The sequence below is a fragment of the Schistocerca piceifrons genome, chromosome 5 (assembly GCF_021461385.2).
Source record: "Schistocerca piceifrons isolate TAMUIC-IGC-003096 chromosome 5, iqSchPice1.1, whole genome shotgun sequence".
NCBI lineage: Eukaryota > Metazoa > Arthropoda > Insecta > Orthoptera > Acrididae > Schistocerca > Schistocerca piceifrons.
In genome coordinates, this window is record NC_060142.1 from 599995237 (window position 1) to 600018182 (window position 22946).

Sequence of the window (22946 nt, forward strand, 5' to 3'; positions counted from 1 at the left end):
AACCATGAGAGTCCTTAGTCTTCAGTGATTTAATTATTGACTCAATCTCCCTCTTGTCTGTGTCGCAGAGGAGTATTTCAGACATCAATCTTGGAATGGCATTTGCCAAGAAAGTTATATGGTTCCCTGTAGAAACTAAATTTTTATTTAATTCACCAGCAATGTTCAGAAAATGATTGTTAAATACTTTACGTATACTTGATGTTATCAGTAATAGAAATATTTTTACTACAAACTGACTTTACATCGTAGATCTTGCGCTGCTGACCAGACACTTCCTTCACAACTGGCCATATGGTTTTAATTTTATCCTGTGAATTAGCTATTATATTTGTGTACCACATACTCTTTGCCTTCCTAATAAAACTTTTAAGCACCTTACAATACTGTTTGTAATGGGCTACTATAGACTGTGACTACTTCTAACATTTTAATATAATTCCCATTTTGTTCCACCTGATACCCTTAGCCCACTAGTCAACCATCTGGGGTGCCTGTTACTGCTAGTACCCAATTTAGAACATTCTAATGGAAAGCAACTCTCAAAGAGCATGAGAAATATGTTAAGGAAAGCATTATATTTATCATCTGTGTTATTGGCACTATAAACATCGTGCCACTCTTGTTCCTTGACAAGGTTTAAAAAACTCGTTATTGCTGTTTGATTAACTTTCCTACATAATTTGTAATTAAATGTGACATTTTTTGAGTACTAAAGCCTTTTAGTGTTAAAATTTGTGCGTTCTGGTCTGAAAGGCCATTCACCCTCTTACGAACAGAATGCCCATATAGTAATGAAGAATGAATAAAAATATTGTCTGTGGCTGTGCTGTTGTTCCCCTGCACCCTAGTTGGAAAAAACACAGTCTGTATCAGATCATATGAATTTATGAGATCTACAAACATCCTTTTTCTTACACTGTCATATACAAAATTTATATTGAAGTCACCACATAACTAATTTCTGGTAGCCTACTTCCTACAAAGTGAATCAAGAACCCTCTCTAGCGTGAGCAGAAATGCTCTGAAGTCAGAGTTAGGGGACCTACAAACAACAACAATTAGAAGTTTAGTTTCTCTAAGTTCAACTGTCCCTGCACAACATTCAAATATCTGTTCAGTACAATGCTGTGATACATCTATGGACTCAAATGGAATACTGTTTTTTATGTACAGCCAGCTAATCTGTATCCTGGTAAAGGAAGCTTCTGAATTGTCAAATTATTTAAGTGGTGCTCTGATATACCAACAATTTCAGAGTCAACATCTATAAGCAGTTCACTAAATTTATCTCTAATACCTCTTATATTTTGATGAAATATGCTAATTCCTTCTCTACTTGGAAATGTTACATCCTCTGAAGGTGAGCCCTTAGTTAGAGGGACTTCCTTTAAGCAGGTATACCTATCAGCTGACTTCAATCTAAAAAAGGTGCAGCTCAACACCAACTACTACAGGAATTTTTCCATATGTGGTCCCACCACCACCACCCACTACACTGTCACCTATAAGCTTCGCCAGCCTTCCCTTCTCATACCTATCGAGGTGCAGGCCTAGTGAATCCTGGTCTACTGATGGACCCAACTTGCACCATTGAGATGTGACCCATGCCCTCTGCCATCAGCGCCCTCCCCAGCCCCATGTTAACACGCCTAACAGCCGCATTAAGATGAGAATGGTCATGACGCTAAAACAGTTGCACGAAATGCACATTAGTGCCACCAGTTTGAGTAGCTATCTTTACCAGGTCACCATCTACATCATATTTCCCATCCCTATCAAGACTGTTCCCTGCTCCACCCACAATCACTACCTAATCCTCCTTCATAAAATTCCTACATAACTCCCCTATGCTGTCAGTCACTTGAGCCAACCCTGCACAAGGCTTCACAATGCTGGTGACCTGGTACTCATTCCCCAACACTTCCTGCAGCTGCTGGCCCACATCTCTACCGTGCGAACTACCTAGCAGCAGAACCTCCTCCTTTCTGTTAGACTATGCAACTGATTTTGGCCTCCTGACTGCTGTGTCTTATCTAAGCAAAATTAAAATCAGCGTTATGTACCCGTTCAAAAATGGTTACTGTTGCTGTCAATCCTTACAGCAACAGGTGAGTGAATAAGCATAGCCAAGGAGTGTGAGATTGATGCTTCAATAGGGATTCTGTCTTCCTGCAGGTGTATCTGCGCTTCACAACCATTTCTCTCTTCTGCACCATAGGTGCACTAAAAATTGTGCATTTCACGCTGGTGTCCTTGTCTGCATATGCTGTAGTTGCTCTCAATAGCCTTGCACTGCTGGAATTGTAAAAGTTTCTGAGGAGGCTCACTTTACTTTCATCTGCTTTCTATTACCCAAAAAAGTGTCAACACATATTCTAATTTTGTTCTTTCTGCTTGTCTTTCACTCCAGAATATTGCCACAAAAGCCTTCCACACTAGACAATTGAGTAACAGTTTTTTTCACCTCATATGCGGGACTCAACTTTCATTTCAGGTGTATGTCTCATGTCTGCAGCTTTAACCCATTTAATATCAGAGGCAAAAAATAGTTCATACACATCTTGTCTTGATAAAACATCATTATTACTTAGCTAATTGACATGATCATTTTTCCCATCAATCAGTAGGTGAAAATTATCTCCAGTGACAATCCTCGTCACACGTTTTCTACAGACTCAAATCTGTGAAATCTCATCTGATCTTTATATGGGTAACCATTTGTTCGAAGTAGTTGAGCTGTTCCAGTTTTTAGGCTTTTTGTTTGGCGATACTCTAGCACAATTACATGTACACCAGCTAAAGGCAAATTTCATCATGAAAGTTAATGCCCCCCAGTTTGTCGATAACAACTCCATGGAAATGAACCACAAATTCAAAGTGCTGATCATATCCTGCCTGACCTATGGATGCTGCACTGACAAATTGACAGCACCATCAGTACTAGACTTGTGAGACCCTGTCCACCACAGTGATATGTGATTAGCAACAGGAGCCCTACCAACGGTCTTTGAGAGAAGTAGATATCCCACAAGTAAGGGTTAGATGCCTGTAACTCATAATTATGCAGTCATAATTTGTCAAATTTTAAACCGTTATGTTATTCATGCCGTCTGCTTAGGCAAATTCTGAGTCACATTTATGCATAGACTGCATATCCATGAACAGATCTCGCAGCCAAGTACTTCATCCGCTGCAGATTGATAGCCACTTGCAGAGCATTGCATACATCAAAATTGTAATAACTAAAAACGTCCTGGTGTGCGCCGACTCCGTGGGCTGCATACAGACAATAGATCAGTGCTGTCTCCAAAATGTCTTCGTCTGTTAACAACCACAGTCACATTCATTTGGAATGTGATCCACTTGGACATGCATCAAAATACCTGGAGCACCAGGCACTGAACCATGAGCATTATTTAATTTAATATTTAATAATTTAATATTATAGTTTAATTAGTCCAGTACTTCTTCATTCTCTCAGATCTCATCCTTCTTTCTTCATCGGACATTACCCTTCCTATTGTCTTTTTGTTGATTCTCATTTGCAGTCTGGTTTGTTTGTGAGTTTCCTGGTTTTGTCAGTTTTGTTTCTTAGGTCTTCCAATGTAATCTGTAGCTCATCCATATCTTCCTTGATTTGTGTAATCCACTTAATGTTGCACTTACTATTCCACAATTTTTCTATTATCCTCCTGATGATCCTGTTCTCTGGTCTTCTGATTAGATGTCTGAAAAATGAGATTTGTTTCTTCCTGATTGTACTCATTACCTGTTCTATTTCCTTGTAGACTGTTTCGTTTGTAGCTACTCTCCAGTGCCTGTCTTTCTGGTGCGATTTGTTGATGCACGTTCTGATGATTCTTCTCTCTATTTTGAGTGTTTTGTCTATTTGTGCGGCATTGGTTGTTTTGGAGATGGTTAACTTGCTTATGTTGTTTCTGGTTGAGTGACTGTTTTGTAATGTTGTAATATTGTTGCTATTGACAGGCTCTTTATGTTGCAGGTGTTCTTGGTTATATATTGTGCTCTAGTCAATTCATTTATTCTGCTATACCATGTTGGCTTTTCATTGAGGTTATATGTTATGATTTATCCCAGATATTTAAATTTATCTACAATTTTGATTTCTTGGTTTCCTATGGCAATTTTGTTTATGAGTGGTGGGTCCATTAAAATGACTGTTTTTTCAAAGGATATTCCAAGACCAATTTCCTATGCTATTTCCTGTAGTGAGATAACTTGTTGTTTGGTTTCCTGAATACTGTTGGACAAGAGAGCAAGGTTATCATCAAATCCTAGACAATTTAAACTTATGTTGTCTTTGGGTCTTCCAATTTGGATGTTCTTTGGGTTAGTCTTGTACCATTCCCTCATTATGTACTCTAAAGCACAGTTGAACAGCAGGTGTGCCAAGTAATCTCCTTGTCTTAAACCTTTTTTTATGATGAATGGCTCAGAGTTCCCCCCTGAACTTTACTTTTGATACAGTGTTGGTTAAGGTGAGTTCTATCAATTTGATTAATTTTGTATGGAGCCTGAAATTTCTTAAGATTTTTAACATTGAAGGTCTATGGATAGAGTCATATGCTTTTTAAAAGTCCATGAAGGTTATTACAAGAGATTTATTTTGTTTCTTGTAATATGCTATGGCTAATTTTAAAGTGATGCTCTGTTCTGCACAGCTTCTCCAAGGTCTGAAGCCTCCTTGGTATTCACCTAATTCTTCCTCTAGTTGCTCTTTGATCCTCTTGTATGGGATTAATTATTAAATTCTGAAAGCTAGTATGTGGAATGAAGGCTGAGGATATTTAAAAGTGCCACGGAGGCATGACAGATTTTTCTTGTAGCCTCTCGGCAAAAAGCTATTGCATGCCATGAGGACCCACCACAGTGCAACTGTGATACCTTCCTGATGATAACCCATATTCTCACTGAGTGTACCTCCCTCCCCAATGTCAGGCGAGGCCTAAACCTATGTAATCCCCTGCCCCTGATATTCACAGATGATGTGATAGCTGCACAGCAAGTAAAGTGTTTTACATGCGACTGCAAATATACAACAAAATTTAATGTCATTTACTGTTTCGTTTTGGTTTCCAGGGTGGGCTTGGAGGGAGTGCCTTTCACCACAGTTCTAGCATCAAGGGACTCCAGCTGCATTCCATACCAGACTGATACTTTATCTTCATAACCTAATAACCTGTTCAGTGAAAAGTATTACATTTTTTGCCCGATTTGAGAGAGAATAAATGTTGGTGCTATCGAGATTCGCCATATCGTATACTGCATTGATCATGCTGTATAGTGGAGGTTGTTCCCCTCTCTGCAGATAGAAGATGAGCACTTGAAGATGGTGCTACTTCCATAGTGACATTCCACCATTCCCCTCTTTTCCCCCCTTAAACTACTCTCATTTCAAGTAATCTAAGTTGCCTCCCTTGAAAGTATCACGCCATTTGAGTTTAACTATGATAAGATGGTCAATGAGCCTGGAAGAGACCATTACCTTATCTCCTTTCATATTACCGTTAAGAGTTGACTTTCTTGATTAAGGAGCTCTGACAATCAAACTGTTTTATATCGTTAGATTCATAACCACCATCATCAAAAGAAGCCCTGAACTGAAACTACAACAAAACCAAAATTTAAACTGTGCTGTTTCCCCACAAGTTCAGCCTGACAATACACAAGAATAAAAATGATAAAACATTTATTTTATAATGGAAATAGTCTTTTGTTGCTCATTTTTAAATACTGTCTCTCGTTTGTGTTCCAGTTGTCTTATTTCAAGTATTGGTGCACACACTTTCCTCGAGGCTGAAATAGTGTTAGGAAAGCTTACACTAACTGTAGTAAATGTAATTAGTAACCACAGGCATCTGCACTCATAATATTCATATTCTTTTTTTTTTTATTTTTAGCTGTGGAAGGCTGGATTTTGTTTGTGACATCAGTTCATGAAGAAGCTCAAGAAGATGATGTACATGATAAATTTTCTGAATTTGGAGAAATAAAGAACATTCACTTGAACCTTGACAGGCGTACAGGATACCTGAAGGTGAGAGAAACCAAAAATTTAGATTAAATGTTTTTGATAGTAAGATGTTTCTTTTTTAAACTATGCATCTTGTTTTTTCATTTTTTGTTTTACTGTAAGAGAGCCATAATGGTCATATTTTGCATATAAGAGTGTGATAAATTTAAAATATCAACCACCAAAATGTTGCAGACTTGAAAAACAAATTTAATAATCTTATTATCTACCAAAACAAACTAGGAAGTGGAGAAATAAGTGTTGGGCTTTACCTGTGTCGGCACCAGGTAAATACAGAAATACAAATGTTAAATTTTGAACAATGGAAAATCCAGGATGGAATGTAACAATACCAGAGAAGGAAAGTTGCTACTCACCATATAGCAGAGATGCTGAGTCGCGATAGGCACAATAAAAAGATTCACACAATCATAGCTTTTGGCCATTAAGTCCTTTGATAAAATAAACTTATATGAGCTAAATCACTGTTTAATTAAACAATAATAAAATAAACTTTCATTTTATCTCTCTGATGCTGCGTCCTGAAGTGTTACCACACAGTAACGACTAGAGACTGGATTATATGCATTTGCATTTGCATGTTGTTTATGCGTTTGCATATTTGGCTCCTTTTCACCAGTTATTGCATATTTTAACTACAAATTGGTGATAATACATATTTTCACTCTATGTTTACAATATTTTAACAATTTAGACAGGCAGTCTCTAGATCGATCTAGTTTCAATGTCTCACAGATTGACCGCGACCTAGAACTGTGTGCAATCACTGTCTAGCGAAATCATGCGGAACAGGAACAGGCAGACAGTCAGTGCTCCTGCACCCATGCCCCTGGTTAATACCCTCCACAGGCAGACAGTCAGTGCTCCTGCACCCATGCCCCTGGTTAATACCCTCCACTGTCATACCGTACACGTCGGTAACAATTAAATTAAACTACGCAGGCTTCTAGTCGTACATCCATTGTTTCAGTTTAGCTTTCTATTTACTTGTACACAGTCAAATGTGTTTACTGCGTGTAGTGTGTAACTTGTTGTGCACCATGCCACCTGAAAAAAAGAAACGTCATTTCGTGAATAGCTGACCATCCTGGAACATTTACATATGATGAAATTGTTTTATATTGTTGAGTTTGCGAGAAAAATGTTTCACACAAAAAAAGTTTCAAATAGACCAACATATCAAGGCAAGCCTTCATATCACAGGAATGCAGAAGAAAGGGCCACGACAACAACTTCTGACAATAGCAAGTTGAAGTAGCAGGGATTTGTCCAAAGGCAACCAAGAAAGTCGGTTTAACATGGATCTATGTGAAGCATTCATTGGGAGTAATATCCCTCTTCACAAACTTTCAGACCCTATGCTAAAAGGCTTTCTGCACAAATATTGCTTAAATCAGAATGTACCAGAATCTTCTGCAGATGAAAGGGTGTTTATGTTTATTTCAGATGCTGCTCCCTATATAATCAAAGCAAGGAAAGCCCTCCAGTATTTTATCCCAATTTGATTCATGTGACTTGCTTTCCTCATGGAGTACATGGCCATGCTGAAGAAGTACGTTCCACGTTTGTGAATGTAAATAAACTGATTTCATTCACAAAGAAAGTGTTTCAAAAGGCTCCTGTTCACATTAAGACCTACAAAGAAAAACTATTAAATTTGCCTTTACCTCCCGAACCAGTGGTAACTCATTGGAGTACGTGGGTCGAAGCTGTGTTGTTTTACAATGAACATTTCGAGTCCATTAGAGAGGTACTAAACCGTTTTGATAGTGCAGAGGCTTTGGCAGTTTGCCAGTGCAAGGAAGCTTTTAATGATTCTGGTATTAGAAAAGACATTGCTGCGATTAGCACTCATTTTTCCCATGTACCTGCAAGTATTAAAAAGCTTGAAACTCAAGGTTTGGCTTTGAATAAATCTATACAGTCAATGAATAAAATTATTGTTGTGAACTCCTCACTGCTGGAGATATTCCCAAGGAAACTTAAAGAAAAGATTGAAACTATTCTGTAATTTGAAATTGTTTGTGAATCTTGCTACAAGTAAAAAGATATACCTTGTGTGCCTACATTTATTTGCATTACCAATCAAGGCATTGCTACCCATTTTATTCAGTCCACTTACCATGGTACTCATAGTTTAGCTGCAGCTTATATGAAAGTCTAACGCTTTTGTATCTCTGTTAATATATCTTAATTTACTGCAGCAAATGCTAGTATGATTGCATAAAAGAAAATTATCATTCTGGAAAAAATACATTGCTACTCACAATGTGGAGGAGGTACTGAGTCACAGAAAGGAAAAACAAAAATGGCTGCTATAATATTAAAGCTTTTGGACAAAGTCTTTTTTTCCAAAATGAAGAACATGTGCGCACACTTTTACACAACCACAGTCAGTCTTGTAAAATTTGTGGTATGGTGGATGTGTGTACTTTAAGAGTTTCAGTAGATCATTTTTTCCAATGTAATAACATGCATGTGGGGGTACAAGAGTGGTAGTGTTTCCATAAGTTCGCTCGGACAGCAACATTTTATCTTTATTGAATGACAGTCACTGGAGTCTCTAGTTAGAAATCATAGAAAGTTGTGAACAATTGTGGTTAGTGAGCTGCCTTTACAAAGACTGGCATGTCTCTGATAAAAACTTCTTGCCCCTTTCTCTTTCAGCAAATGTTGACAAGAACAGAACATGATGTTGTCCATGTTTGTGGAAATGTGGCTGTTTCTTCTCTGTAGATGCAATGACTCTGATACATACACATTAGGATGGTACTGTTTTATCTTTCCAATAATAGCAGAGTCACTTTTCTGAGAATTGAAATTGTGTTGTAGAACAAAGGGCTTTTATTTACAGACCTAAAATCTGACAATGTTTGCAATATATAGGATAGCATCAACATTTTTAAATTTTGATTTAGACTCCCCACGGTAGTCACTGTAATATGTTTTGCTGTTGTGGGTAGATTCACCAATGGATGTGTCATAATACATGAATTCATATCTTGCAGGGCCCTTCAATCAATGTTTTCACTCTGATGTACATGTAGCCAACGTCGTGTACTTCATCATGTATTCCCAAATTGTAGATCTGTAATTGTCTCTTGTAACATATTGCTCCCATTTATAACACTGGTGTGAGTGACATTTTCTGCAGCATGAATGCCAATACGGCTGTTGTTCACGGCTTCATTTTGCCATTTCAGTACCTGTTTTCAAAGAATAACATGGAACTGTGCCCATGCAGCTTGATGCTCAGCACCTTATGCAGCTTGTTCTGTGTCACCATAAATGCTGCAGCATTTGCATCACAGGTTTGCAGGTATCTTAGAATCCGATGGAAATGTAAATCTCATACATATTGAACACGTGGTGGCATAGAGACCTACTAATGTGTGTTCGTCATTGGAAGAATTTGTTTCTTATAAGTGCAATTTTATTGTCATATTCATGTCAGATGGTAAATACACTGAAGTGAAGTGACATAATCATGGGATAATGATATATAGGTATACAGATGGTTGTAGTATCACTTACACAAGGTATGAATGGGCAGTACATTGGTGGTGGTGTCACTTCTCTACACAGGTGATCCATGTCAGAAGGTTTCCGACGTGATTGTAGTGCACGATGGGAATTAACAGACTCTGAATGTGGAATGGTAGTTGGAGGTAGACATATGGGACACTCCATTTCAGAAATCACTAGGGAATTCAATAATCTGAGAGTCACTCTTTCAAGAGGGTGCCGAGACTACCAAATTTGGGGCATTACCTTTCATCAGGGACAACACAGTGATTGAAGGCTTTCACTTAAGGGGCTCCGGAAAGGCTCAAAATCATGAAAAGTTCAATTTTTACTTTTTTGCGTTTTCTGAATCTGCAGACTATTACCTTTTAATAGATATATAATTTATTCAATTCCGAAGACTACAACTATTTTTAATTTTTTTTTAAATGTGTTCTACATGGGCGTGACCCACTGTGGCACTGTTAAACTGCTGTCAAATGGTGTTATTATTAACGTCCGTGTTCATCAGGTACATTTTAGTGATGTTAGATAAAGTATGTGTTGTGGCTAACCTGTGATGGTTCAATATATATCGCTGGTGTGATTGTCGTTTGTTTCATGTTTATTTACTCTGTCGTTATCCCGAAAATATTCGTAATTAATTCTGTTTCTTGAGTCTCTGTTTTGTTGAAGTATAATAATGAGTAAAAGTAAAGTTATTAGAAATCCTCTGAAGGCTTTTAAGAAAAGGAGAAATGTTGGAAAGCCATAGGTATGTGTTATGACTGTAAACAATAAAGACGATAACCAAGTGAGTGAACCTAACCTCTCAAGTACACCTGCCCATAGCAGTCAAAGTGGGAAAGAAAATACTTCACAGAAGAAGCTTGGTTCAATGAGTGAAAACTATGAATGTTTTATGGGGGAATCGGATGTGAATGAAATATTTGATATGTCGGTTCTCAAAGGAATTTTTTCAAACTGTGTAAGATGTATTCATTGTAGTGAAGTTGGTCTGGAACTCTCCGTAATAAAGCACGTAGGACTTGCTAGTGAAATACAACTGAAATGTGATAAGTGTTCATACATGACCACCTTTTGGAACAGTGTTGCAGTAACTGCAACTGAAGAAAATGGTAGCAAAATCTAAATGAAGATAGGTTCTAACATGGTACGAGCGATGCTTGCTTTAGACAAGGAACGCCTTCGGGCTGCAGACAAGGCTGTAAAGAGTCTAGAAATACAAGCAAGAGTAAACAGGAGGAGGAACAAGAGGAAGCTGGAGGAGGAGTTTGCAGAGGATGAAGATAATCCATCCTATGGACCTGGAATGCACTAAAAAGTTAATCCAATCTTTGTCGCTCGATTCCCAAAACTTTTATTTTCTCATACTAATTACATGTTTTCTAAGGATCTTACAAACATATTTGTTTCAAACTTTCAGTAAATGTTACACAGTACCTTCTGCATAATTTAACACAGCCTTTTTCCAAATAACTGTATATTTTTGAATATATAAATAAAAAATTGCAAAAAAATGTTGTGAGTTTTCATTACAATTGAAAAAAAAAATCATCTTTAATAACTGAACTAAAATTTTGTAAAATCCCTGTGTTAAGTTGTAGCCCATATTCCAATAAATAATCTGTAAAAAGTTCAACTTCCTACCTCAAATACTTTGTGAGGAAAGATGTAATTTATAAGCGTTATTTTAACATTGCAAGTATAGGGCGTTCCGGAGTCCCTTAATGACTGAGAGGAGCAGCATCTGCAGAGGGTTATCAGTGCTAACAGACAAGCAACAGCGCATGAAATAACTGCAGAAATCAATGTGGGATGTACAGTGAATATGTCTGTCAGAACAGTGTGGCAAAATTTGGCATTAATGAACTTTGTCATCTCAGCATTTTTTATATTTACATTAAAAAGGAAGAACAAGGAAGGTCATTAAGGATGGAACACAACCTCAGTTTGAGGGAAGGATGGGGGAAGAAAATCGGTTGTACCTTTTGAAAGAGCCATCCAGGCATTTGCCTTAAACAATTTAGGGAAACAGGAAAGTTTAACTCAGGGCTTGAACTGCTGTCCTTCCAAATGCAAATCCAGTGTCTCACTACCTCACCACTGCTTTCAGTCCCTGTCCATATTGTCCTTCTGACTGATGTGTGAATCTTATGTTGAAGAAGTAAGTAAATTTCAAAGTCATTTCGTCTCTACTTCTTGGAGTTTTGTGTAGTCCATGCTTTCCTCAAATATCAGAAGCAGGCAGTTTACTTGCTTGCTTTTGTTGTAACACCAAATCAATTATTCCATCTGGAATGCACAATGTTTCACTTTCACTTCATACAAACAACATGCGCTTTGCCGCTAGCTTCTTGTAATTTTTTTCTCCAGTTGTTATGTTATGTTTTGATTCCATTGCCTTATTACAATGTCTTCAAATAGAGTTTACTGTGCCTGATCCCACGATGAAAGTATTTTTCGTGACTAGTCCATACTGTAAAATTTACTGTATATGTCTCATGATCTTTCCAATATACCAGGTTGTTATAATCCTTATAACAGCCGCATGCTTTAAGTGTTATTTCTTGGGCCTTAATGGGTTTTCCTCGTACAGATATGTACACCTGCTGTCATTTATAAAGTTTTTCATAATAGCTTTTTTATGTCTTCTGGGATATCTCTTCTGCTTTTGTCCGCAGTGAGACAGTCTCATAATCTGGACACACACACACACACACACACACACACACACACACACACACACACACTCTTTTACACATATCAGTAGTGTGCAAAAAATTTGGGTTTTAGGCTGTCAGGAATTTTCTAATCACTTTACATGTTTTTCAGTCAGTTGTCTTTCGAAGTTGCATCATTGCAACAAACTAACTTAGCTGTTTCATCACTGGAAGTACATTTGCGTGTTTGGTACATCCTATCATTGTCACAAGAAGCAGAAATGTCAAAGGTTAACTAACATTGTTCACAGAGGTTCTTGTAGTGCCACATTTGCTCGATTGTGACAGTATTATAGAGGCACAGTACGGCTGTTGTCATTCATGGCACACGTAGACAAGGGTGTTGCCTTCCAGCTCTATTCCCTATCTCAAAATAAGCCACAGAGGCACTTAATCACCTGTGGCACTGAGCTACGCAGTTAACAAAATTGTGAAACAAGACAGTATAGGAACATAGTTCTTTTAAGTGTTAATCCTGTGCTGTGTGCTCCAATACCTAGTGGGAGTAATTTTCTTCTCTTGAATTTCCACAGCTTAGACTTTTGTTTCATTGCATTAGCACCTCATTGATGTGGTGCCACTTTGTAGCCATTTGTTCATTGCAGTTATTCAAGAGTTCCAATGGTTGTTCTCCACTTTTAACACAGACACACTAATTTTATTACCATTCTTCAGTAAATGGATAGCAGCCATCAATAGACATTACATTGATGTCAAAGCATGCTTCTTTTAGTGGCAGTAAATCATGAACCTATTGAGTGTGGGTGATCTATTTTTGTATTGTTTTACAGTTTAAAAGTAAGCATAAAAATTCTCTAAAATAGGGTGAACAATACCAGTGGTGTGAAGGAAACAAAACTTTTTCTAAAGTTTGATGTTGTATGTATTTATTGGATGTGTTTGTTTGTTGTTGTTGGGGGCACTGGAAACTGGATTCATAGGAAGCCAAATGTGTACTAAAGTTTTGTTTGTTTTTACCCAGCTGTTGCTATTCGCATCATTTTTACTGCATCTTGTCCCTCACTGAAAAATCACAAAAACAGCTTCTTATGAAATGTGTGTATGCAAATGAAGTAGAATGACCTGAACTGGTTTACTATGTGCAGTAAGTTTTTAAAATACTGTACTAATTCATAACTGTATAGCTGTAATTTTAGCTGTTTCTGGTGCTGTCATTAGTTACCTCTAAGTTTACTTAATCTACTACGTAAGGTTTCCTGCTAAAGGATGTGGTGATTTTGTATTTATTTATTTTAAAAAAGTTTAGTTAACTGTTCTTGAATTTCAGGGCTATGCATTAGTGGAATATGAAACTTTCAAGGAAGCACAAGCAGCAAGAGAATCTCTTAATGGCACCGAGTTTCTTGGACAACAGATAGGTGTAGATTGGTGTTTTGTTAAAGGGCCAAAGCGGTAAGTGTTTCTCGTATCCCAGTTAATTTTTTACTATTTTTTCCCCACATTCAAATAGCAAATAGTTGGTACTAAGCCCTCTTGCAAAATCGAGAAGTACTTTCCTTTTTCTGCTGAAGTTTTTATATTTACTTATCTTACGTAATGTATTGTTCTTCAAGTAATTAGGCTCCTACACTTCCTTGGTGTTTACACCACAGACTGGTGCACAAAAGTGCACTTTCAAATATTGCAATTAGCTGACATTGTCATGATGCATTGTTATTTTGCTCCAACTAAGAATGCGTATGTATGAAACAGTTGAAAATCCAGGATGGAATGTAACAGTATTATGAAAAGGATACTTGCTACTCACCATACGGCGGAGATGCTGAGTCACAGATAGCCTCTACAAAAAGACTGCCAGAAAGTGAGCTTTAGGCCAACAAGGCCTTCATTGGAAACAGACAATATACACTTGCGTGTACTCACACAAACATAACTCAAACTTATATGACCACAGTCTCTGGCTGCTGAGGCCAGACTCCCCAGACAATGTGGTGTCGTGTGTGCGTGTGTGTGTGTGTGTGCGCGTGTGTGCGTGCGTGCGCGTGTGTGCGTGCGTGCGCGTGCGTGCGTGTGCGAGCGTTGTCTATTTCTGACGAAGGCCTTGTTGGCTGAAAGCTCACTTTCTGACACTCTTTTTGGTGTGCCTATCTGCGACTCAGCTTCTCTGCCATATGGTGAGTAGCAACTATCCTTCTCATAATATTAATGCATATGCATATATACATAAAAGGGTCTTATTCATCCAGAGATTGCTGGGACTGTTCAACACTAGAATGTCCAGCTTTGAACTATCCTGTATGCCTAATGGAGGTCACTTTGACTGATAAGGTTTTTACAAAATGTAACGATATTGTGTATTTATTGTCTTTAATATAGCTTTTATTATTTTTTCATGTATAATAATAGTAATAATAATAATAATGTGGGTACATTTTTAGTCGAACATGGCTCTGCCTAAGATGGGATTGGAGATGCCCTAAACAGGATTGGAGTAGGTTATAGTGGGAGGATGTATAGGATAGATCTTGTATATGTATAATAATTATGTGGACACACCTGTTGCAGAGATATTACCCATGAGGCACAAGCGGTTGAGAACAGGAATGGAATAGAGAGAGACAAGTTTATTGCATAGGTTTGGTGGGTGGCAGAATACCACAATGGGAGGGGTGAGGAGGATAGTAGGGAAGATACATGTCATTTCAGGGCAGTCTCAAAAAATAGTTGAAATCCTTACGGAGAATGTGATTCAGTTGCTCCAATCCTTAGTGGTACAGAGTCATGAGAGGAGTGTTTCTTTGTGGCTGGACAGTGGGTATTTGGGAGGTGGTAGGTGATTCAAGTGGCAACATGTGGACACTCTACTTTGGGACGAGTTTGGGAGGTTAATTTTCTTCTGTGAAAGCCTCCATGAGACACTTGGCATATTTGGAGAGGAAATACTCATCACTACAGGTGCAATGATTACAGAAGTATGGAAGGGACATTCTCAGTATGTAATGAGTGGCAGCTGTCAAAATGGAGGTATTGTTGGCAGTTGGTAGGTGTGATGTGGACAGAGGTATTAATGTAGCTATCCTTGAGGCAGAGGTCAGCATCATGGAAGTTGGCTTGTTGGATTGAGGTGGACCAGGTGAAGTAAATGAGGGAGAAGGAATTAAGGTTCTGCAGGAATGTGTGTAGGGCATCCTCACCATCATTCCAGATCACGAAGATGTCATCGGTGAATCTAAACCAGGTTAGAGATTTGGGATTCTGGGTAGTTAGGAAGGATTCCTCTAGTTCACCCATGAGTAGGTTGGCATAGATGGTGCCATGAGGGGTGGCCAAGGCTGTACCACAGATTTGCATGTTTAGTGTCTGTGAACAGCCGGTACTGTGCTTTCAACTTCAGAAAGGCCACCACTGTGATAGAAATTCATTGTATTTCCCAGTCAAACTTTAGGTGACAACGAACAGATGTTCAAGAACTGTTTCACACAACATTGTATGAAGTTCATCATTATTAACTAGCAAAAATGCCAAATAAACCAGGTGAAATGCATTTCTGGGAAAAGTGGTCAATTGACTGCCATTGGGAACCAACGGTAAATGTACAATTATCTTAACCCTTTTGTAGGCTGTGGGGAGAGATACTTCCCACTAAATGTATTTCTTTACAGCATTTAAGGGAATGTGTGTTATCCTTCCTGTACACTCCTGCCATCTAGTGGCAGTCTGCTGCACCAGCTATAGTTTCTGTTTGTTGTGAAATATAGCCTTCAGGACTGTGAGAAGTATTATCCCACCAAACAATGGTGTTTTAATGATTCTTACAAAGTATGGTTACCACCAAAGCAGTTTCTGGAAGGGGCTTGGGAAGTATATACAAAATTTGTGGTCCTCGGGAAGCATACTTACCAACAACTTAGGGGTAGCCAAAGCGTTTGGGAATACATCTTACCAACTCTGTCTGTGCCTGACATCTTGTGGTAGTACACTGCTCCAGGTGTATAAAAACTGCTGCAACAATGGGTTTCTGTTTGTCATGGGATCAGTACTGCTGTCAGAACACATTGCTTCGCTTCCGTAGTATACATTATTGTGACCTGTATCAGCTCGTACCCTTATTGTGCAATAAAGTTTCTAGAATTGTTTTCACATTGTGATACATAAACTTTAAATGTTGGTAACAAATTTTTTTTTTTTTTTCAAATAAAGTAAAAGAAAACATAAAATAAAAACAGGAAACACTGTTTTTATGTGCAATGGCAGCATATAACAGCTCATAAAAGGGAAATAGGAAATCCTTTTACTACCTTAGTTTTAATACCTCACAAAGGTGCTGTGGTGATATCTGTACCACCACAGTTTTTGGTCCTAATTCACAAAATAAAATTATCAAAAAATAAACATAGTCAGTTGATCGCAATTGTAAGAGGATAGCAGAAAACTATCTTCACTGAGTTGCTACAAAAAATGCTCCAGTGAAAGGATTAAAAACTCGTAGTTACAAAGGGAACAATTAAGGCAAATGAAACCACAATTAAGTCATAAAGTCATGGAGTGGCCTGTTTTAAGCATAAAAGAAATTTGGGTTTCAAAATAAAAAATCATCAAGTGATATCCACCTGGCATTCTAATGTTAAGGTCCCTTTTTCCTTGTGCAATTAAATGCTTTGTGTGAACTGACTATTGTTTATAATTATAACTTTATAATCTGCACACACACATGCTCAGTTACATTAGACATTTATCTAGCAGCATGTAACATCCCCTTACACTCTGACGAAAAAAAAAAAAAATTAAATAAAATAAAATCTGTGCTTGGCTTTTGTAATTCCATTTCCGGTGAAGAACATAATTTTTCTGACGACTATAGTGAGGCTACTTTCAAAGCAGAGAATTGCTCGTTGTAATTACACTTCTGGTACTGAATATGCATGTTAACCTCTTCCAGTCTTCATAAATTAATCTGTCGACTGTTTGTTTCTGAATATTAATTTCAGAAGACACATGTTTCATGTCTTTCCTAAGGAAGGTTTTCTGCAAGCAAAGAGCATTTTTGAGGTCATGACTTTTGGCCAAAATACATACATACTCCCAGAAGATACTGACAATCTACCCTTTCTACTACCTTGTCTCACGTTGTCACAACGTAATTTTTAAAAGCTCCAAAAAGTAGATTTATCTCTGTTTAAAAATTCGTTTGGGGGGAGGGGGGCTGGCACATATGCATGTATGTACATCTACATCTATCCTCTGCAAATCACAGTGTGGTACATGGCAGGTGTGTTTACACCTGCACTACTTCCTCTGTGCACTAAGTGGAAGCTGCTGTTGCACAAAGCGGCAAGGAGGTGCACATGCTGGTGAAGTCACGCATGCCTCTGATTTGTGCGCACAGGCCACCACATCCAGGCACAGGAGCCTCTCCAACTCAGATTGAGAGACACGTGCAACTGTCAGGCTCCTGTCCGTAGTTCTCTCTGCTTGGTGCTGTTTTTTACTACACCTCACTGTTAAAAGATTCCATTTTTGCTTGCTTTCAAATTTGTCTTTGCGATAGAACTTTGGTTGATTTGTCTGAAAAGAAACACAGGGAATGTGTAGAATATTATTGTGTGTTTCTGTATTTATAGCTAATAAATTCCATGAACTATGCAGAGTGAAATGAAATGACTTGTCTACAATGTCTCACAAATAAGAACAACCTGGAAACAACAGAAACAGTCTTAGACAAAATAAAAAGCCTTTGTTCGTACTTCTGATGAATATTTGTTAAAGAGGAGGAATGATTCAAGGGTTATTGATGTGCGGAAGCTGTCTTTGTTCTTTTATGACATTTTTGATTCATAAATAGTTACTTCAGTGAGAGAAAATAGAACAGCACTGAAATCACAAATTAAATAGCTGCTTTCATTATTGTATGGATACTGCAGAACCATGTTTTTGGTTCTGCAGAGTTCAAGGCATTCCATCTCGCTTCAAAATCTTGTGTGATGTGCAAAACACTATTTTCTAAGAGTTATAAAGCAAAAATCTAATCGAACACTTGTGAAAACTATCACTTCCCCCCACCACACACACACACACACACACACACACACATATGCATGTTCTGAGATCATACATGTTCACATATTCTGGGACTGTTGATTGTTCGCATTAGGCATGAAATAAACCTTTCATTTTACAGAGAAAGAAACATTTAAGTGGTCATCACCTTACCTTAATGTGGCTTTCCAGGGATTTCACCAGATCTTAGGAAACTTATGGGGTGATGTTACATTTCTATGCAGGAGATATCTTGGACTGAACTTCAGATTGGGGTGGTTGTCACTAGTATCAAGAATTCAAAGTATCAGAGTTAAGCTTGTTAACAGGTGTGGCATGAAGTCACACATAGTGTCTTTGTATTTTGTATTTTCCATTCATTATCAGTGGTCTGATGTAGCAGAGGGAAAGAGCAAGGAAATGGGACTCCATATTTTGTGTTACCGCAATAGTTCCACATTTACTCATGGAAAAGTTATGATGAAAAACACCACTACAAATTGTCAAGGCTGTCTACAACTCAGGTTCAGAATAACTGACGATGTGGACCTTACAGATGCCCAGAACATACTCTTCTGCATTCAGTGAATCAAAGTTTCATGAAGGGTGATCACCTTACTTCCTTTAGAGAATATATTTCTTAAGGAAATTAGAAACCTTAGCAGCATATGTCTCCCAGCCTTTAGCAGAAATATGCATTCATAAAGTACAAGGTGTCTGTAATTAAAGTTCCAGTTTCAAAATGCTGTAGAAAGTGTGTCACTGCTCGGAATGATGTAAAATTTGAACAGCATACTATTGATACAGGAAAAAGTCAGGGAACAACATTGTGAGTGTATTACTGTAAATGGGCTCGCCTACGAATAACATGCAAATTGTGAAATGATGGCTATAAGTAGAGTTGCACATTCCATCATCTGTACTGTTCAATGTGCCTGACTGCATAAGTTTGGCAGTCAATTTGTGGCTCTGTTAGTTAGGTAAGTACATCCACAACGGCCAAATCATACCACGTCGGATAGGAAAAAATTGGTTTTTAATTGTACTGAGGCCAAAGACTACATAGAAAGAAAAATAACATTATATTTTAATTGTCCCACATAAAAAGCAAAATGACATTAGTCTGTAATTGTGAGACTGGTGCAAGACATGTTCAATATGCCATCCACTGTTTTTCGCCTCAAGTTGAAAGCGACAAACAGCGTGTTCCACAACAGATCGGAGTGTCCACATTCAGAATGTGTTGCCCAATGTGTGCCTTCAGTTGAACTACTTATATAATGGGAGTACTCAACACATCATCTTTCAGATAATCCCACAGCCAGAAGTCGCACGTCTTAAGATCAAGTGATATGGATGGCCAGCTACACAGAAATGATGACTTATAATTCTAGACTTTCTGAAATGCTTCTGCAGCAGCCATTTCATTGGCTGTGCAATGTGCAGAGGAGCACCATCTTGCATAAAAATCATCATAAACACACTGCAACCGTGTTAAGGGTTGGAAAGATGTTGGTGCACAAAAGACCATACTAGTATTTCCCAGTGGTGCTACAGGTAGCAGGACCCAAAGAACTGATCTCTTTGGGGGAAAAATACGGCCCTACAATAAACAATGCCACCAACCCACCCCACACTGTCGCTTTGTAGTTGTTGTGTGTGCAGATTTTCCATTGCCCATATTTTGTAGTTCTGCATATTGGCATCTCCTTGGAGGTGGAAATGGTCTTCATCTGTCCACAGAATGTTCCATGGCCATTCATTGTTCATTTCCATCCAAGCAACAAATTGTGTAATGAATGCTTGTCTCTGACAGACCAGCAGAAATCATCTCTTGAACATTGGTGATTTTGTGTGGATGTGCAGGATGTTTTTTTAGGTTTTTATGCACCATACTCTCAGCCATTATCAGCGTTCAGGCAATTCCCCATGCTCTGCAAGTTTGCATACCAGCGCTCAAATCCTCCTGCTGTTCTGTGACAACATCTTTGACAGAGGTCGGATGAACTGCTTTCTTCCCTCTGCCATATTGCATTTCAAAAGGTTTACAATTTTGCAATCTTTTCTCCAGACCCTTAGCAAAGGTAAGACCAGTGACTTTTTTCATACCCTTAAGTGTCCGGAAGTTCTGTAGGGCTACTGGTCCACAGTCACTATTCTTGTAACAGAGCTTTACCAGCAGCATGTGATCCCTCATGGAGACAGTCATGTTGGGTGCCTCTGATGCAAACTGAGGAACAACCCTGTGCTGCGCATCTGTGGGTATGCAGATTCTGTTGCTTACAGCGCCATCTATTGTTCAGATTTTCATTAAATTCTGTACTCCCACCCCACCCCCCACCTCCCCGCATCATTACTATGATGGCTTCAAAACGGAAAAAGGTGGTCGTTTCAATGGAAGAAAAACTTAAAGCTTTAAAAAGAATAGACAATGGTGAAACTTAATTAAAAGTGGCGCAAGATTATAATGTCGGGAAAACAACAGTTGGAGTCTGGAAAAGGAACCGCAATGGAATTGAGAAGTGGTGTTCTCAGCGAGCACCCTCGGCTACTTTGGAAGATCGGAAAACCATGAAAAAATGTGATAATGAAAAAGTAAATGAAGCTTTGTTCCTATTGTTTACTCAACATAGAGATGGTGTACCCATGTCGGGATCTATTTTGCAGGAAAAAGCCTTAAAGTTTTGTAATGAACTAAACGAAGGTGAACCTGATTTCACAGCTAGTGTAGGCTGGCTCAATAGATGGAAGAAAAGATACGGAATTCGGCAACTTAATGTCTGTGGTGAAAAGCTTTCAGCAAATTTTGAAGCTGTTCAATTGTTTAGGAATAAACTTCACAAGGTATTGGACAAGGAAAACTGAACAGGCCATCAAATTTTTAACTGCGACGAGACTGGTGTCAATTACAAAATGTTACCAGAAAAAACATTAGTGTCAAAGGCCGAAAAGGCAGCGCCAGGCTACAAACATAGCAAAGAAAGAGTGACAATTCTTGCATGCAGTAATGCCACAGCAAATTTGAAAATGAAACTATGATAGGTAAGCCAAAAAATCAGAGAGCATTTAAAAATGTATCGAAAAATGCTTTACCAGTGGAATATTACAACCAAAAAAATGCTTGGATGAGCTCAGACATTTTTAAAGAATGGTTTTTTAACGAGTTCGTTCCACAAACTGAAAAGTTTTTGAAAGCCAACAACTTGCTGCGCAAAGCACTGTTGCTTCTAGACGATGCCACTTGTCATCCTAATGAAGATGAACTTCATGATCAAAATATAAAGGCCATGTTTTTGCCTCCAAATGTCACATCCTTATGTCAGCCTATGGACCAAGGGACCTTAGAGACACTGAAGAGAAACTACCGCAGAAACTTGCTTTCCTCTTTAATTAATGCTATGGACAAGGGAGAAGACATGCTAGAGCAGTTGCACCATATTAATTTGAAAGACATAGCTTATGACATGTCCCAGTCTTGGGAGAGTGTTGGAGAAAATTCTCCAGATGATGAAAATCTACAGCAACAGACCGAACCAGAAAATACTACCCTGCTTTCATTGTTACGAAAAGTTCCGGGATGTACTGACGCCACAGAAGATGACATAAATGAATGGATTGTCCAAGATGAAGAATTTGAAGTGACAGATGAAATAGTCAACATGGTAAACGAAAAAGAAGAAGATAAAGAAGCGGATGTAGTGGAGGAAAGTGCACCCAAGATTTCTCACAACGAAGGACACAAGGCCTTAGAACCTGCTTTAAAATATGTAGAGCAGCTGGAGGAAACATCGTCTACTGAGGTTTTACTTCTTAAGAGACTAAGTGATTTAGCAGCAAAAAAATGGCAAACAACAGGCAAACAAAAGACAATTACTAACTTCTTCACACAGTAAATATCTAAATATCTATTCAGTCTAATTTGATTTGTTTTGTATTAAATGTTTAACTCATTTTGCCTACTTTAGTTTAATTTTTGTGTTTTTTTTTTTTTTTTTTTTTTTGTATTATTTTCCATGTTATCCGACCTTCCTGCTTATCCAACCTTGCCGTGGTCGGTTTAGGTCGGATAATCGAGACTCTGTACTTTAGTTTCTGCCTAGTTTTCTCCAGTTGTTCTGCTGTTATGTATACGTTTTTCTTATCAGTGTTGCTTCTTGTGTTTGTCAAATGGAGATATTGTGTAATGTCTTCTTTCTTTTTACAGCACGAGGAGAAGCCGCAGGAGGAGATAAACATGTTTTGCACTATATTTACACACTTCCATTGTGTTTCTTTTCATTCTTCATTGTTTTTTATCTCATTTTTATGTACGATAGAGGTTCATATGAAAGCTCTTGTAAGTTATTACATTGAAGGACTGTGAAATATTTGGAGAAAATAAATATAGTTTTCCATTAACTTTCTTTGTTATGCTTATTGTTACCTTGTCAACAGGACATTAAATCCTAATCTGTCTTCCTTCTTTCGTTCTTTATTGTCACCATTTTAATATACTTCTGTGTCAACAAGAAAAAACAAAGAATGTGTGAAAACAATAACTACATTTCTTGTTTATTGCGTTTGCTATTACTATAAAATAAAAGTCAGATGATGATAACTCAAAATGTGTAGGAGAGAATTGGTGAAACATAACTTGAAAATTA

At 38.0% G+C, this 22946-nt stretch overlaps 1 protein-coding gene across 1 annotated transcript in view; it reads left to right on the forward strand.

Annotated features, from left to right (window-relative positions):
* LOC124798191 (RNA-binding protein 8A) overlaps positions 1 to 22701 on the forward strand; it is a 49582-nt gene extending 26881 nt beyond the window's left edge. The window contains exons 3-5 of the mRNA XM_047261487.1: positions 5925 to 6061; positions 13595 to 13719; positions 22508 to 22701. Of these exons, the coding sequence (XP_047117443.1) occupies positions 5925 to 6061; positions 13595 to 13719; positions 22508 to 22535 (290 nt within the window). The 3' untranslated portion in view covers positions 22536 to 22701. The remainder of the gene's footprint in view (positions 1 to 5924; positions 6062 to 13594; positions 13720 to 22507) is intronic.
* The last annotated feature ends 245 nt before the right edge of the window (positions 22702 to 22946 follow it).